At 47.0% G+C, this 17,227-nt stretch overlaps 2 protein-coding genes across 2 annotated transcripts in view; both read right to left on the reverse strand.

The window, feature by feature from the left end:
- Nucleotides 1–2,283: 2,283 nt before the first annotated feature.
- On the reverse strand, nucleotides 2,284–8,025 carry LOC118774420. Its single transcript, XM_036523767.1, has 4 exons — nucleotides 7,703–8,025; nucleotides 6,147–6,701; nucleotides 4,540–4,930; nucleotides 2,284–2,874 (listed from the first exon to the last, which is right to left on the reverse strand). Exons 1-4 carry the CDS (start codon nucleotides 8,023–8,025, stop codon nucleotides 2,284–2,286), a joined length of 1,860 nt encoding a protein of 619 aa, XP_036379660.1.
- Nucleotides 8,026–14,926: 6,901 nt separating this feature from the next.
- LOC118774651 (neuroligin-2-like) overlaps nucleotides 14,927–17,227 on the reverse strand; it is a 56,674-nt gene continuing 54,373 nt past the window's right edge. The window contains exons 8-9 of the mRNA XM_036524038.1: nucleotides 16,167–16,533; nucleotides 14,927–15,791 (exon numbers count right to left, since the gene is read on the reverse strand). Of these exons, the coding sequence (XP_036379931.1) occupies nucleotides 14,927–15,791; nucleotides 16,167–16,533 (1,232 nt within the window). The remainder of the gene's footprint in view (nucleotides 15,792–16,166; nucleotides 16,534–17,227) is intronic.

A 17,227-nucleotide genomic window follows, 5' to 3' on the forward strand; every position in this document is an offset into this window, starting at 1 on the left:
AGACAATGGGGACAACATGGACGACGTATTCAAGTAGAAATGCAAAACTCTTCCAAAATGATAACATGAATGACATTTTGTTTTCACAGGAACCCTGGCTCATGACTAGCTTACTTAATTGCTTAATTAGTGTCAGCAATTGTCTGACTCAGTTTGACATCTTTATGCCATTTCCCTTTGTGCAATTGCCTTTTAGGAGTACCTGATCCTGCGTTAGGCTCTGCAGCTTTGCAGAAGCACTGGAGTGAGACGAATGTAATCCTCCAACACACTTACAGTACGATAGCTGTGTTTCACACTACAGACCTCACTGTGTACTGCAGAGAAGTGGGTGTTGATGGGAGGAGCAGAGCAAAACCATGAAATGAGACAGTCATGTTATGAAATGGCGAGGGAAGGCCATCCTGGGTATTTCAGTCCAGACAACAGTAATGGACCTTACCACAGGATACAGCAGCTCAGTCGTGCCATTTGGGGCCCTAACCTGCAGTGGTTTCCCTCCTCTAGCTGGCCGTGACTGTGGAGAAAATGAAAGGAAAGCTGCTTGCTGTTTTTGGTTGCATGGTGTGTTTAGTCAGCTTTTGGCAGTCCATAATCTGTGTGTTCGGTTCCTCTCTCTCCCCGTGGTACGGCCAATAACAGCTGAACCCTGGAAAGCTGCCTGGGCAGCCAATCACATGCAGTGGAGTGGATTGCTCCTGCTTCTTGAAGCTGCTGTCTATCTCTGCGCTGTAAATGTAAAGCACGCTGACAGTACAGACCTCGTTTAGCCACTGAGAACAAAAGCTCGTCAGAGAGAGGGACAGCACCCTGTAGCCTGGAGAGGCTTGTGTTTCATCTTATCAGCTGATGCTTCAAAACTGGGGTGTGAGCGACGCTTGCCCCTCCTGCTTCAACAAATCGCCTCATCAGAGATCCTTAGAACAGGTTCTTTCAGCAGGCCTTACCATGCTCAAACATAACCATGTCCACCATTTATGAATTCTCAGTGTAGCATGACTAAAAGTCTTCTAAAAGCCTGGGAAAAATGCAACCAGGAGCTTTGAGTAAAGCAATACTAAAGAACCTCTGACATACAGAGAAAGAGAGATCTCACTCAGATTAAAAAAAAAAAACCAAACATTTATTCTACTGCAATGCAGCCCTCTTCTGGACTACCACATTTCTCAGTGTGTGATGGCATATTATGGCCATTAAGGGCCAATAAACACTCTGCACAAAGAGCCTGGAAAACCCTCTAAACTTGCTGCTAAATCATCCTTTATTCTTTATGTGATTGTTATATAGGAGTGGCAGTGCGGTGTAGTAGAACGGAGCGGGATTGTAACTGAAAGGTTGTTCAATTTCCCATCGGGGCACTGCTTCTGTACCCTTGGGCAAGGTACGTAACTCAATGTTAGCTCAGTAAATAGCTGTGTAAATAGATAACATGTAAAATTGTAACATATGTACATTGCTCTGGTTAAGAGCTTCTGCTAAATTACAATAATGTAATGCAATGGTGATGCTGACTATTATCAATAACAATAATAATTATAGCAAAAATGGATGCTTTAATGATTTAGTGGCCAATTTGGAAAGTTTTCCAATCCCAGCAAAGATGCTGCCAGGATTTTTTCTAAGATGAACTGCTCCAGTGAAAACTCAGCTGTGGAAATGAATATGGATGACTGCATCTGCTAATTCGAATCAACACCGTGCTGTGTATGTAATATTAATGACTAATGTAAGATGGCTGAACTTGTGACAGTAACTGAACCTTACCCTGGATACTGCTGCTTCATCTCTAAAGCCCAGGACCAGACTATGGTGTCCGTTTGCTCTGGCTAATAATAAACCACTTACTTTAGGAGCTGTTCCTCAGTGTGTTCCTTAATTTTCCTTTATTGATACAAAGCATTCATGTCCAGAGCATTCAGTAGCACTTGGATTGATGCTGATTTTTATTATTATTATTATTATTATTATTATCATAGGCTTACTAATCTCTGTGATGTGAAACATTTGCAGTCTAAACTTGACAGGCTGCAAGTCACATGAAAATGGCAGGTCACACCAAACATGATAAAATTGCAATATGGACAACAGTGACATTATGATGAATGATGATAGTGAGCATTTCTGCATGTACACATTCTTTTATTTGGAGTGTGAAACAGTGAGTCATCACCGTGAATCAGGAGAAGATTTTTATTAAGTTAAACAGAAACAACTTTCTGTGGGTCAGTGTTGACATACCTTTGGATATGTAAAAAAATACCACCTGTTCACTCTTGTGGTGCACTAATGTGGGAGAGAGAAGGGAGGGATACAGCCATTCTCAAAGATCTGGAAGCCTTTGTCCACGAAGGTCACCTTCTTGAGGAAGTCCTCGAGAGCCTGCACGGTCATCTCGCTCACTTCACTGTCCTCTCGCTGGTTGAGGCCGTGGGAGGCGAAGCTGGGGAACTTGGAGCGCTCGTCGTAGGGGGCGTTGTGGTCGTAGTCGGGGCAGCAGTAGGCTGACCACATGTACGTGGGGATGGCCACGCGCGCCATGTTGCGGCGGCGGATCATGTGACCGGAGGTGGTGACCCCGGTTATGATGTAGGCGGTGCCGCGGCAGTAGTTGTTGAGCCGGCGGCGGATGCGGTGTTCGTGCTCCTTCCAGGGGCCCATGTTGAACTCCGGCACCTGCGGCACCACGTTGGTCAGGGTGTAGGTGGCGGCCTTGTCGTCGGGCTCAGCCTGGTGCTCGTCCGGGTTCAGCTGCCCGCGCTCGAAGTTCACAGAGTTGGAGTAGTCCTCCAGTACTGCCTGGGCATCCTCGAACTTCCAGTGCAGGTCCTCCTGGGGGAAGGGCTGCATCTCCCCCGTATCTGTCAGAGTGGACAACTGCAGGCCAAAACAGGAAACAGGATGCGATAAATACAACTGCAGGCCGAAACAGGAAGCAGGAAGCCACAAATACAACTGCAGGCCGAAACAGGAAGCAGGAAACAGGATGCGATAAATACAACTGCAGGCCGAAACAGGAAGCAGGAAGCCACAAATGCAACTGCAGGCCGAAACAAGAAGCAGGAAGCCACAAATACAACTGCAGGTCAAAACAGGAAGCAGGAAGCGGTAAATACAACTGCAGGCCAAAACAGGAAGCAGGAAACAGGAAGCCATAAATACAACTGCAGGTCAAAACAGGAAGCAGGAAGCGGTAAATACAACTGCAGGCCAAAACAGGAAGCAGGAAGCAATAAATACAACTGCAGGCCGAAACAGGAAACAGGAAGCAGGAAGCAATAAATACAACTGCAGGCCGAAACAGGAAGCAGGAAGAGAGAAATTTAAATGGGATCTTGAGTGGCTTATTGAGCTAAGGTCCTTGTTCTGGGTTAGAACCCACAGTGGCATAACTTTGTTCCACTGGGGTAGGGATGGGTTTGTAGGTAGTGCTTCCTCATCGCACTGCTTTCAGACCCCTGTCACTTGAGAGGCACCTATGAGCTGCTCAGATGATCTGGAGGATAGGCACAGCTCCCCTGAATCGTGTTCATTCATCATGTGGGAATTGTAGTGTGGAAAACAGTCTCTGAATGGCATGTGAAAGTATCAGAGGATTGCACTCACTATGCCAGTGCTCCTGTGCAAATGATGTTGCAGGAGTGAGACAAGTCTAATACACAGCTCCCACTTCCAAAAAGGGTGTGCAAAAATGGGAGAAAAAGGAGGGTTTGATATTGTCCAGGTGATTCAGCAGGGTTATAGACCAAAAGTGGAAGCAGGAAGAAATAGATAAAGATGCTATAAACATGAATGAGATTTTTTTTAAACATCTGAGAAACTGTAAATGTAAATTTGATATGGAAATAATGGCTGTGTTATAAATCTAAATTAGTATCAAAAGATTGGCATTGCTGTAAATGTAAATGGATATGTTGTAAATGTGAAATGATGTCAAATGAAACATTGAGAGTTTGAGAAAGACACACACACACACACACATACACAGCAGTGGTATGGTCCAAGCACTGGCATATACACACATATATCCTAATAAAAGACAAGATCAGCTGACAGCAAAAGACCCAGCACCGTCATAGGTGGGGGCTACTGATCTTATTTTGAGGTCATGCGGGGGTTAACAATTTTAGTATGATGTCACAGTCTGTAGTGGATCCATGCGCACACAGAGCTCTGTTTCACTCTGGCACTCTGCAACACTCCATCCAAGTCTCAAACACGACCAGAAATCCTAACACAGAAACAGCAAAGTCTTTCGGAAATGATAACTAAATGTGAGCTGAAGTTCACACCTGGCAGATTATCTCACAGGAACCCCATGAGGAGGGAAAAAAGCAGCCTATGTGACACAAAGTAGCCTAGCCATGTATAAGGTTGATCCTGGCATAAGCCATCATGTGTAACCTCCGTGTAGGTAAACACATTCTCATAGGTTAAAAGTATAATGAGGTTAACCAGAGCAGCAGTGAAGGTGCAGCAGCTGTGAGAATGAGCACAGCATCATAGCAGTCTAATTGCACGCAGAACCAGAGAGGAGCATACCTGTGGCTCGAACATCCAGGGCACGTCCACCCTCTTCAGCCCGTCGGAGCGCTTGAAGGTGTAGGCAGAGTAGACGGGGATGCGGTCGAGGGAGTCGTAGAGCGTGATATAGCGCGGCTTGCCGTTGAAGCGTTGGCAGATGTGCTTGAGCGTGGGGTGCTCCAGCCCGGCCGGAGCTCGGCCCTTGTACAGGGACGCCCTGCACTCCTCAGGGAGGGTGCTCTCCACGCTCGCCCATGTCACCCGCATCGCCAGCAGCATGCCCAGCACGCAGGCCAGAGGCCACGCCATGGCACAGCGCAGGGGGATGCCGGGGGGACAGGCAGAGGCTGGCTCCTCCGAGGCGAGGCGAAGCTTCGTGTGTCTGAGCAGGACGAGTCTCCCGGCTCCACTATGCAAAGTGAGTAACACACTGCAAACACACTGGCAGATAAGAGCGAGCACAGCTACTGAGAGAGAGAGAGAGAGAGAGAGAGAGAGAGAGAGAGAGGGGGAGAGAGAGTGAGAGAGAGAGAGGGAGAGAGAGAGAGAGAGAGAGACGAGAGAGAGAGAGAGAGAGAGAGGGAGAGAGAGAGAGTGTATATGTGTATATATGTGATAGACATGAGTGCGTGTGTTTGTAGGTGTATGTGTGGTGTCTGAAAAAAATAAAAGAGACGAGGAAAGGGTTTCCCACACGGTGTCTCATTTATCTGCTGAACAAAAAGACTGAAAACACATGACACTTTACAACACAAAACACTGGTAACTCAAGACAAAACTGGCTAACAAAGGGGTGATGTGTTGGAGAAATATCTAATTAATTTTGACTGTAATTATTTGGAAAATGCACGCTCCTCCAGAGTTCAGGCAGATATTCTGAAACTGTGATGTGAACTACATGATAAAATCTGTGTGAAGCACAAAACAAAAAGGCATTCATTTCTCTAGCAACATCTTTATTGGTTTGGTAAAAACTGCACTGGCAACTAACACATTGAAAGAGGCACTGACGGTCTTTTGTGTCAGTTCAATAAAACTAACAAATCAGAAATCACACTTATAAGCTGCATACTGTAAAGTCTTTTAAAGGATATTAAAAACAGGTGCAAGGAAAAGATGAAACAGACCAACTCGTCAGCTCCTCCCATTCCTACACATAAAAAAAGCACCAACCCATTGGCAACCAACCCAATTTCAGAGTGTACTACTGTAGGTCACAGAACATGCTTCAGAGGAGTGGACAGTAATATTGTTTTATTAATTTAAAGGTTGGACCTTTTGTAGGTAGTACTTTGTTTCCCTAGGGAGGGAATTCAGCAGTGTACCAAAGTTCTACCTTATGCAGTCTTTCTAAAGGTAGAGCAACCATTCTGAGAGCATGTTATGCACTACTGACCATTGAAATGTTTACAGTCAATTCATAAAACCTTCACTATCTGAGAACCATCACCAATTTGAATGTTGCCACTTGTGAAACTTTGACTGATGTAAAGTAGTGACTGCTATCAGGTAACAGCTGCACTCTTCACCGCCTCCTTTGGGAGCAATTTGATGATATCATTTTATTAATCAATAAAACTGTTCATAGCCAATCACATGCAGAAAACATGAGACACAGCATTCACACCTCTGGGACACAGCCTCTGTAGAAGAGCTGGAAGTCCTGCTCCACCCTCATCTCCCTCTTAATGAAGGCTTCCAGCTTCACTGCCGACACCTCCACCATGAAGCTGTTCACTGCCTCGTTGAGTCCATAGGCAGCGAAGGAGGGGAACTTGTAGCGGAACTGGTAGGGCATGTTGAGGTCGAAGTCGGGGCAGCAGTATGCGGTCCAGAGGTGGCGCGGGATGGCCACGCGGTCACGGTTGTCCCTCCGGATCATGTGCTCGGAGGTGGTGACGCCGGTGACCACGAATGCCGTGCCGCGACAGAAGCTACTGAGCAGATGCCGAATGTCCTCCAGGTACCGAGACCAGTGGGCCCTGTAGAACTCCTTCACCTGCGGAACCACGTTGGTCAGGGTGTAGGTGGCGGCCTTGTCGCCGGCCTCGGCCTGGTGCTGATCTGGGTTCAGTTGCCCGCGCTCAAACCTGATGGTGTCGGTGTAGTCGGCCAGGACAGCCTGCGAGTCCTCAATGCACAGGTCGCTTTGGGCCAGGGGCAGAGGCTGCATTTCATCGCTGCCCCGCCCGAAACAGAGCTGGAGGAAACAAAAATTGTGAGGGGAAAAATACATTAAAAAATAAAGTTGACAGTGAGAAAGCAGGGTGCTGTATCTTATTGACACTGACAAGGGAGAGAGCTGTATCTTATTGACACTGACAAGGGAGAGTGCTGTATCTTATTGACACTGACAAGGGAGAGAGCTGTATCTTATTGACACTGACAAGCGAGAGAGCTGTATCTTATTGACACTGACAAGGGAGAGTGCTGTATCTTATTGACACTGACAAGCGAGAGTGCTGTATCTTAATGACATTGAGAGGGTATAGTACTGTATCTTAGAATATTCCCTGCTTGGGAAGCACTGTGGTGCTATGCTTTAGGAACATGATGAATTGGAACCAGAAGGTTGCCAGTTCAAATCCAACGTGATGGAATTCTGTCACCCCTGAGAAAAGTACTGAATCTCTTCTACTTCAGTAAATGTCCAGCTGCGTGACTGAATGGTGCTTAAAATATAAACAATTTAAGGCGATAACCAAAGATAACAGCAGATAACCAAAACATCCTGTACTGATCACCGTCAGAAGATGAGGTCAGTGGAGGAATTTACTGCCTTTCTGTTCCACTGCAGCATAATTGGCATTCAGCAGAAGAAATGCATGTAGAATTACCTCGCTGAACCCTATCTAACAAGTGCTGCTTTCAGTTACATCTATCTTATCTTGGGCTCCAAGATACTTGAAATATTTGTTAATTGAGTACACCGGTACATACTCTGAACAGCTGAAAGGGTTTCTACCATACTAGGGGGAAATGCTTTTAGTTTCAAGGTGTCTACAGATGGATTACCAAATCACCAGGAGTAAATCACTAACTCGATTGCTTTTAAAAAAATAAACCCTACTTTTGATATTGATATAACTAGATTTGGCTATAACAGATTTGGCTCTGGACAGAGCATTTCCTGTTTAGAAATGATATGCTGGCCATCCTACCTGTGCTGTTTACGCCCTACCTGTGCTGTTTACGTCCTACCTGTGGCTCGTACAACCAGGGGAATCTCCTTTGTTTCTCCCCCTCCGACTTCTTGAAGGTGTAGGCTGAGAATAGGGGGATGCGTTTTCCCGGGTGGTACAAGGTTGCGTAGCGAGGCGCTCCCTGATAGCGCTGGCAGATCATCTGCAGTCCAGCCAGGGGGAAGCCCGTCGGGGGCAGGTGCTGGTAGAGGAAGTGTCTGCAGTCTCGGAAGGAGTCGACCACGCTGGACCGGATCACTCGGGTCCCGGCGGCCAGCAGGAGAAGCAGCACAGACAGGCAGACTCTGATGGACATGGACATGGTCAAGGAGTTGGAGTGCTCTGTATACACTGCTCTCTCCGGCATGGGCATGTATATGAGGAGAGAGGGAGAGAGGGTGAGAGAGAGAGAGGGAAGGGGAAGGAGAGGGAGAATATGAGGAAGACAGGAAGGTAAGGAAGGAAACATAGAAAGAAGGATGCACTGAGAAATGAAGGTGGGTATTATCATTTGTTTCTCTGACTCTTTTGTTCTCCCTTTTATTCAGACATATCCTAGCACTCTAGAAAAACATGTACATTGTACTACAGTATATCTGGTAAATACAGGTCACTTCCTCTCTGGTTTACCACATGACTGGTTGTAGAGAGGCTGCCGTGACATTACTTTATGAGGGACCTCATTTGCACAATCTCAGGTCAGAGGTCCAGAGAAGAGGAGCAGTTTTCTGTTACCCTCCATCAGAACAAGCCTTTGTTTCCCCCAACCTAGCCTGCCTCAGTGTGCTGCAGATAGAAGCTATCGAGGCCACCTGCCTCTGATAGGTATGCAAACATAGGTCACAGGTTCGAGCAGAGTTGCAAGCACCTGTAGGCCTCTCTCTCTCCCGTGGGCGGTGCTTGTGCCACTGGGGGTGTGCTATCTCGGAAGCAGCGCAGTGGCCACGCCCCTGCTAATGGCCGTCTTTACTCTCCCAGGACTTACGGGCTCTAATCACCTTTCACTGCCTGCCCACTCACTGCCACCAGCAGGGCCTGCATATCCCACAGAACTGCGTACGCGCACCCGCTGTGGCCTCAGACTGCTGGCTCATCACAGACAGGCAGTGGGACGTGGGAGGTAGATGGGGAGAGAGAGATAATGTGTTGATATGAGTGTTGGGTGTCGGGTTAAAAGGGAGTGTGAGGAAGGCCTCCTGGTACATTTGCAGCTGCCTCCTGAGCTGTCAGCAGCTGAGTAGCTCAGGACCAGCATGCTGATGTAAAGCAGGAACAGGGAATTTAAGTGATTTTCGCCCATTAATGATTAGGTCGGATCCTGTGTACTATTAGCGTGATGCAGCTTCAAACTCCTCAGTCTTGGGCCAGTTCTTGGCATACAGAAATTTGTAAGCACTCCACAGACAGGTGTGGCAGAGGGAGACGAGAGTACCAATCAATTTGACAGAACTTACCCAGCTGCCCTGGGGCTTGTTAGTGACCACCTTGACTCCAAGGCCCTGACTCCGGCTGCAGGCTCTGTGCTCTGCTGGGCCACAGAGAGGGGTTATCCGCTGGCTGTCAGCTCAGCACTGCACTGCACTGAAATCTTCCTGTGACAGACTGGCCTCTAGGGAGTGCAGGTGAGCAGGAGTATCCAGAAGTCCTTAGCAAGGTGATTTCACTTGGCTGCTGGCATTGCTCCTGTCTAAGGCAGGTTCCCCATTACCATGATTACCAAAGCCCTGCGTCTCATAGCTCTCATCGTTAAAGGAATTCACACACTCCGAAATAACTACAGAAATATCTTTCATTCCCACAAACATTACTTTTCTTGAAAATCTCATGGCTGTTTCCCAACTGCTAGTCACAGCATGCCATCTAGTGGTGTAGGACTATTAGTGCTTGTAAACATCTGAAATAAAGCAGATTTCTGCATTCACAAGGGGAGGAAGAGGAAGATCAGAGTAAAACCAGCTGAAATTATGTGGTAGAATGATCCCCACTGCAGCTTTAAATGGCAGTATTTTGCAGCTAAGGAGCTCAAGCTTTTCAACATGTTTTCTGAACTGGGTACAAACACAGGACAAATGTGAGAGTGATTCTGTATCTTTCTGCCACTTGCTGTTCTGTTTCATTTGCCTTTGATTTCATTTGACCATTTTTAAAACATTAAACTCACTGATTTACTGGTAGTTCATGACAGGTGCAAACATATGAAACTGTAGTCAGAGATTTAAGCTCACTGTGCTCACTCTCGCTGCAAATACTTGCATTCACTGAGACTACTCTGACATCACAATGCTGTTTGAAGCTAGCTCATCGTCTGTGTCTACCCATCCACAGCCACTAGAGGGCATCTGTGTACACCCAACAGGCGTAAGACAGAGAAGATACTATATAAAAAAAAGATAGACAGCCCCTCTCCCAGCCTGTGCATAATGACATCAGTAAGTTGCTGCTAAATGCAGCAATAAGAATTTGGATTTTCTGGAAGTTTTTAGTCTATTGTTTTTCCATAAAGCACATTTGTTTTAAAAAATTGGACCTTAAATTCTTAAATTTTAAAGAAAGTTTCCATTTGTGGGACATTGCTAGAAAAATGCTGATTAAAAGTGATCTTAATTTCAACTAAATATGTAGACAGGAAGGAGAGAAGTATTGGGGTCGAAACATGCAATTGTACCTGTTCAAACTCATGTGTACATTTAAAGAGGTTAACTTTGAAAAAGTTTTTTTTAAAGTAAGAATAAATATAATATAATATAATATAATACAATATAATATAATATAATATGATTAATTTAAAGAGAGATTGACTACTAATCACCCAAAAGAGGAAGCTGAGCTGTCCATTTGTCTATGAATGTCTTTTAATCATCAGGTACACAGCATACAGTGTGTAATATCCTCTAAATGAAGCAGAAATATCATTACCTTATTCATTTTTTAAACTTTACTTTTTAAATAATCGTTTTAAAACCCATGATTAACATTTGTTTCTTCATGTCAAGTCTTCGGTTTCTGAACCTGGAAAAGAAAATCGAAACAAAACAACAGGTGCAAGGCCTTTTGGCATTCCAGTCGTTGCACAGGAAACATTGATACTGCATTCTCCTGATGTTCTTACAATGTTTTCGTAACATCAGAAGAACACTGCAATAATGCCATGTGTTATGTATTCCACAATGTTACATTTTCTGTGCTGCTGGGCTTCTCAAACACAGAGATAAGGGCCTCCTCCTACACTCCTTTCATTTAAAAATATAGACTTTCCTTCCCTGTTTTCTCACAATGAAGGTGTTCACCTCAAGAGCACAGTGTAAAAATGCATCTCTTGCTCAACAATCATTTGAAAAGGCAGAATTCTCTCCCTCAGCAGGCAAAGCCACGGAGGCTGGCAGATCAGCGAGTGATCAGTCACGTGACTGCGAGGCTGCAACTGAAACCAAACTTCAGACCAGAGACGGAGGCACCAGCAGGGCAAATAATACATACTCCCTTCATTTCTTCATGTCTAACTGTAAATCCATCCGACGTACATCAATTCAGTAAACGCTTCCTGCTTTCACAAGACAGGGTGTGCTCTGCTGTGTCTGTCTGGCCTGTGTTGGGTCAGAGCGGATCCACTGACAGATGGATATTCTAGGTGGCCTGCATTGTATTTGCTGAGTCCTATATATTTGCTTACTAGTTGACCCAAATATAAAACTTCACACCTTACGCATTAACTTTATGTGCAATACACTGTCCAACAAAATGTCAGCATCCTGACTGTGTGACTCACGCCATTATAAAATAAACTGTGGCAACCGTTCAGTTGCTTTTGACCTAAGAAAGGAAGGCTTTCTACTGGCCAAAGCAAAATGATACACTATGACAGGGATGGTTCATGAGAGAAAATATGCACACACCACCCTGTGGTGTTTCTTTGTTTCCCTTCCACCACCACTAGAGGGAGCTCTGGAGCTGAGGTTTCACCCCATCTCACCTGCGTAGTAAGGTCAGGTGGGATGCGGACTGAAAGCCATGACAGTGCATTAATCGTGCTGGACGAAGGTCTGCATACAGCACAGCAGGTGTCTCAATCAAGCAAACCCTTTCTTCAGAAGAGCTGTGCAGCAACTCTGATCCCTGGATAATGCTACAGTGAGATCAAACCAAACAGAAACCACATGGCCTCTGCAGGAGAGGTCGGCGTTTTCTCTCCGTAACAGTCAGGACTGGTTAGCTACGGGGGTTAGATGTGTCAGTAGATGGTACATTCAGTGCTATGTTTGATATAATACTGCAGGTTTAATGGTGACATAAAGAGGAGAAACTGTGTGTGCTCTCGCCATTCGCATTACAAGAAGAAACCAGGCAGAGAACCATAACCCTTTCAGCTTTGTCCTTGCGTGCAGTTTAAGCTGCAGAAACAAGCCGGGATGAAACAGCGGTGGATGCAGGAACTGGCATCCACTCATCTGAACCCTGCTCCAGCCATGTGTGGGCTTGCACCTGCTGTCACAGAGTGTGGACTTCAGTCATTCACGCAAAAAAAAAAGAACAATCAAGAAACTCAGTATTTACAAATATTTTTTTTCTCTTTGTTCGCTGACACTGAAAAAATGTACAGTTTATTGTCTCTTTAACATGTTTTTGCTCTGCCTTTTCCGGTGTGCCTCTGGGGGACCTGCTCATAGTTTATTCCTATCAACAGCGCCCTCTGTCCGTCAGCAGACCAAAAAACATCAGAAAAGTCCTAGAAAAGAAAGAAAGAAAGAAAGGATCCATGGAGGTTTCAAAACAGTTTGTTTAGCAGTTTTTGTTGTGCGTCACTTTTCTTTCTTCTTTATTAATCAGAGACTCCAGACTCCAGTTTTTCACCAAAGAAGTCCAGCATGTCCTGTAGGGTCACCCCCCCACCCTGCCCTGTCCCACCCCTCCCCCCACCCCGAGGGTTGGGTGAGTCTGAAAGAAGGAGCTCAGTCTGTTACATTCCTCCCATTTTCAACCCCCCCCCCCCCCCCCAAAAAAAAAGAAAATAAAAAAGTCATTAAACGTGAATAAATGGAAAAGTGTTGTGGGAGCTCCAGATGTCTGTTCCTCATTGGTGCTGAGAGACACCAGCACTCTGGGCCAACAGTGCCACCTACTGGCTGATGAAGGAAACACGGCACAGACTCTACACATAGAGGGTAGAGAGGGCGCCTGTAACTCACTGTGAAAATTAGCACCAAAATTTGACAAGAAATTCCCTGCTCTCCTGCTGCCCTCCTCCCTTTCCTAAATTAGACACTTTGCTGTCTCTTCTTCCATGTTCCTGACCGTGTGGTTTTTAACTGTGCTAGACACTCACTGGATTACTGTCACACTTTTGTCACAGCTGCAGCGAGAGAATTCAGAAGAGTTATGAAGTGTGTGTGTGTGTGTGTGTGTGTGTGAGTATAAGCAAGAGTGTGTGTATGTGAGTGAGTATGTGTGTGCAGCCATATATTTACACTAGCATAGAAAAAAATCAGGGTGATTTGGAGGACGCTAAAGGAAGTCAGTCCTCCAACAGAAGGAAAAAAAAAACAGTGCCATCAACTCTTAATATTACAAAGAGGCTGTGAACTGCCTGGGGAGCTTAGGAGCTTTGAAAGCGGGATGCTGGGCTTTGATCAGGCGTATTCTCTGATCACCGAATGTGCCGCAGCTACAGCTGCCCGGGATTCTCAGACCTCCAGCACTTCCTGCTTTCACTCCCCAACCCACACGCGGGTCTCGACCTGCAGGATGATACACCATGCATCTTATTTAGGCAGGACTGATGCTAATATTAGATCATTTGTGTGATAACTCGGTGATAAATGGCCCTTTGTAATCTCTCAGCTGTGGGCCAGAGGACAACAAAGTGAAATCTGTGTAGCTCCAACAGAGCAGACAGCTTGAGAGCTGCTTTTATCTGCTGAGACAGACTGAGGGTTCAGTGCAAACTTTAAAGAGTGAGCGGGAGAAGAGAGGGAGTTTCTCTCATCACTGATGATGCCAACCCACGCGCAGGTCAGAGGTCGGTTTGTCCTGCAGGGTGGGACCCTGCGAAATCATAATTCAGTGCTTCACAATCGCTGTCATTGTCTCATTCTGGAGATTTGTTTTGTCTGAAGTACCTCCAGAAAAAATGTTCACAGGAGAGCTTCACCAAAGTGCCAAAAGTTTAGCTGAATAAAACAAGATCCCTGTAACAGGAAAACGAAATCTATGAGAAATACATAGATTTCGATACACAACCCCAAAAAAGAAATGAAAAGAAATAACCCAAAATATCATAAAACCAAAACTACAGCTTCTAATCTATAACTTCCCTTTTGTGGTGTTCCTCCTCACTGGTTACAAAAACACCTCTGCATCCCACACAGTAAAACATGCACATAGAGATATACATATTTTTTTCTGAGAACAAAATCATTCAACCAATGCTAGAAAGAATGACAGGTTAAATAAAAGCACATTTGGCACTTTCTGACTGGGGTTCCATGAGTGAGATCGTGGGCAAGTTACATCCTGCTCCTCCCACTGTGGAGACTGGGGACAGGACAGAATGTGGCACCAGCTGGCAAAAAACAGATATCAGAGCATCACTTCTGTTAAGGTTCTTTCCAATATACCAGCAATAGCCTGATATGTGTATATGGTATATAGGTATATAATATATATCATACAAAAGACTCTATAGGAACATAGCACAGATACAGGTTATACTGAGGCTGGAGGAGAGAGTGCAGGACAGTGGCATCATGAAAAACAGAAGCAATGAAGGAGGGTGAGAAACAATGGATTTAGAGGAGCAAAACCAGAGGGTGCAAGAGATGGAGAGATGAGAGGATAAAGCATGGACAGATAGATAGATAGATAGATAGAGAGAGAGAGAGAGAGAAAGAGAGAGAGAGAGAGAGAAACAGAGCTATAGAGTGAGAGAGAGATAAGGAGGGAGGATGACAGACACACAGTGGGGGGTGTCTATTTTCTGTCACAAAAAACAGCATTCCTGAACCTACATCATGAAACACTCTTCAGACCCTGTCCTCCGAAAGAAGCACACCCTCGGAGAAAAAGCGACAGTTGGGTGGAGGAAGAGGCCTCCTCCCCAGATGGTTTTCACAAAGATAGAAGAAAGAGAAGAAAAAAATACGAGGTGCCGTATCTCCGCAGAGCACCAGGAGGGGGCGCCCGCGAGGAGCCTGCAGTTTCCGGAGAGGGGAGCGGCCTCTCTGGCTCCACTATACACGGGTGGTGGAGTGGGGGTGGGGCAGGGTGTTGTTGTGGCCCGGGGTGGTGTAGGCGTGGCCAGGGGTGGGGCCAGGGGCGGGGGAGGGGTAGGTGTTGAAGGCGTGGAGGGGCTGCATGCCGGTGATGGTGCTGGGGATCATGGTGATGGTGTTGGGGGTCATGAGCGGCACGTCGTCGGGGGCGCGCCGCAGGGCCAGCGTGTAGTCGGGCGGGCAGGCGGGCCGCAGGATCTCGTGCGGGCGCAGCGGCTCCATGTCGTGGTGGGCGTCGTGCTCCGAGTGCTTCATCTGCAGCGACATCAGCTCCTCCTCCTGGCTGTGCGCCAGGTCGTTGGCTGGCCCGCGCTGGGGCGATAGGCGGCGCCGGAGCTCGTGCCGGCGGTCGCGCTTGTAGTAGAGCGCGGCGAAGGCCAGGATGTTGAGGAAGAGGAGCGAGGCGCCCACGGCCACCGTCACACTCAGCTCGGTGGAGTAGTCCCGCGTGTCGCCCGGGAAGGGCGAGAAGCGCGGGCGCTCGGATCCCTCGGGGTCGGGGTCGGGCGGCAGCGTGGCGACCGGGTGGCGGGTGGTGCGCGGGCCCTTGCCCTGGCCGTTCCAGCCACTGCGGGGCGTTCCCGGGGGCAGACGCGTGGTGGTGGAGCCGTAGTAGTCCTCGTGCAGGCTGTGCAGGTGAGGCACCAGCTCCAGCCAGAACGCCACCTTGTTGGCGCGGTAGTTGTCGCGGACGCGGGGCTTCAGCCCGATGTGCAGGTACTGCTTGTCCTTGGAGTTGAACTTGGTCCAGATGACCTCCTCGAAGCGATTCGGTTTGGTGTGGATGAACTTGGTGTCCTGGGGAACCGGCAGGTTGGGATCTCTGAGAGAACCAATAAGAGCAGAGGAAAGAATCAGACGATGAGATAGTGAGGGTCGAGAAGGAGAGGTCACAGGGCTGCTACTGTAACCCATCCAACAGCACCAAAGGGTCAGTTAAAGTGACTTTAAACCATACGTTCAGACCAACAGATGTTGGGCACCTGTGCCTCATGTGTCTTCTGGTCTGATCTAGAGCATTAAACCCCTGATGATCTCATTAGAATATTCCATAAGTCTCATTGCCTCTAGCCAACAGCAAGATTAGTAATAATAACACTAAAGAAGACGTTAATGACATTAATGCAGGGTAACCATGGCTAACAGCAGACGGGGAGCTGGAATAGAGTGTAGTTCTGGAGCCGGAGGGGAAGCTGACCCGGTCTTGGCGAAGTTGGTCCAGTAGGTCATGACGACGGCGCTGAGCATGACGTCGTTCTTGGAGAAGTTGCAGGGGAAGAGGTCGGTGGCGCCCACCATGGGGATGCCGAAAACGTAGGGGATCTCGTCCCCGTGCGCCGCGTCCGCCCACTCCGGCCGCGTCTCCATCTGGCAGTGGTGGTAGAAGGTGTAGAAGTAGACCGGGGACTGGAACTCGGCGTGCAGCTTGGCCGTGGCCACCGCCGGCGCCACCCACTGGTGGTCCGTGAACAGCGCCAGCAGCGTCTTGCGCCGCATCTCCCCGTTATCGCGGTCCGCCCAGTCTGTGTACATGAACTTTATGGTCTCTCTCAGGATGTCCTTTCCTACAGACAGAGAGAGAGAGAGGGAGAGACAGGGAGAGAGAAAGGCAGAGAGAAATCGCACTGAATTTCAACTCCTCTTCATTGGGACATCACATCATGTCACACACACAATTCATTCTGAAGAAATGCGACAACAAAACAGAACTAGAAACAAAACAAAAAACCTAGAACCCATACCCATTAGAACATAAACCCTGCCCTCTATTCCCCACCAAACATAAACCCCACCCAATGGAAAGGAAAAACAGAAACAAAAGCAGAAACCAACAGGGGCAGAAAATGAAAACGAAAATGACAACAAAGAAGCAGAAAAGCAAGAGAGAGAAAGAAAGAAAATTGACTTTTAGATTTCATTGACTTTATTATATAGCACTGACAGGAAGAACGACGTGGAAAATAAAATAAAAATGAAAACAGACAAAAGCTAACAGCGACTTGAATACTCTCGTCTGCTATGTGGCTCACTGTGTTTTTCTAAGAGAGCCCTGTGACGGTTTCTATAGTTACCCTGTTTGTATCCTTAGTAACTGAGCTGCATCACACAGCCTTACTGAGGGCGGGGCATGCACTTCTCTGATGATGTCACGATGACCTTGTGAAAACTGCTCAAAAGAACCAGCTAAAATCAGTTTAACCAACCCTTATGCTAATCCCAACCGCTGCATGAAAATATTCAAACTGATCCAGTGTCAGT

Source organism: Megalops cyprinoides, chromosome 3, assembly GCF_013368585.1.
Source record: "Megalops cyprinoides isolate fMegCyp1 chromosome 3, fMegCyp1.pri, whole genome shotgun sequence".
Lineage (NCBI taxonomy): Eukaryota > Metazoa > Chordata > Actinopteri > Elopiformes > Megalopidae > Megalops > Megalops cyprinoides.

What these genes read in the sequence shown, in the direction of transcription:
- LOC118774420 (XM_036523767.1), bottom strand. Translation starts at nt 8,025, where the DNA reads ATGTCCATGTCCATCAGAGTCTGCCTGTCTGTGCTGCTTCTCCTGCTG. An exon ending in GTAGGACGTAAACAGCACAG is followed by an intron (nt 6,702 to 7,702) that starts GTAGGGCGTAAA and finishes CGGGCGGGGCAG; the next exon opens with CGATGAAATGCAGCCTCTGC. An exon ending in CCTGGATGTTCGAGCCACAG is followed by an intron (nt 2,875 to 4,539) that starts GTATGCTCCTCT and finishes TTTGGCCTGCAG; the next exon opens with TTGTCCACTCTGACAGATAC.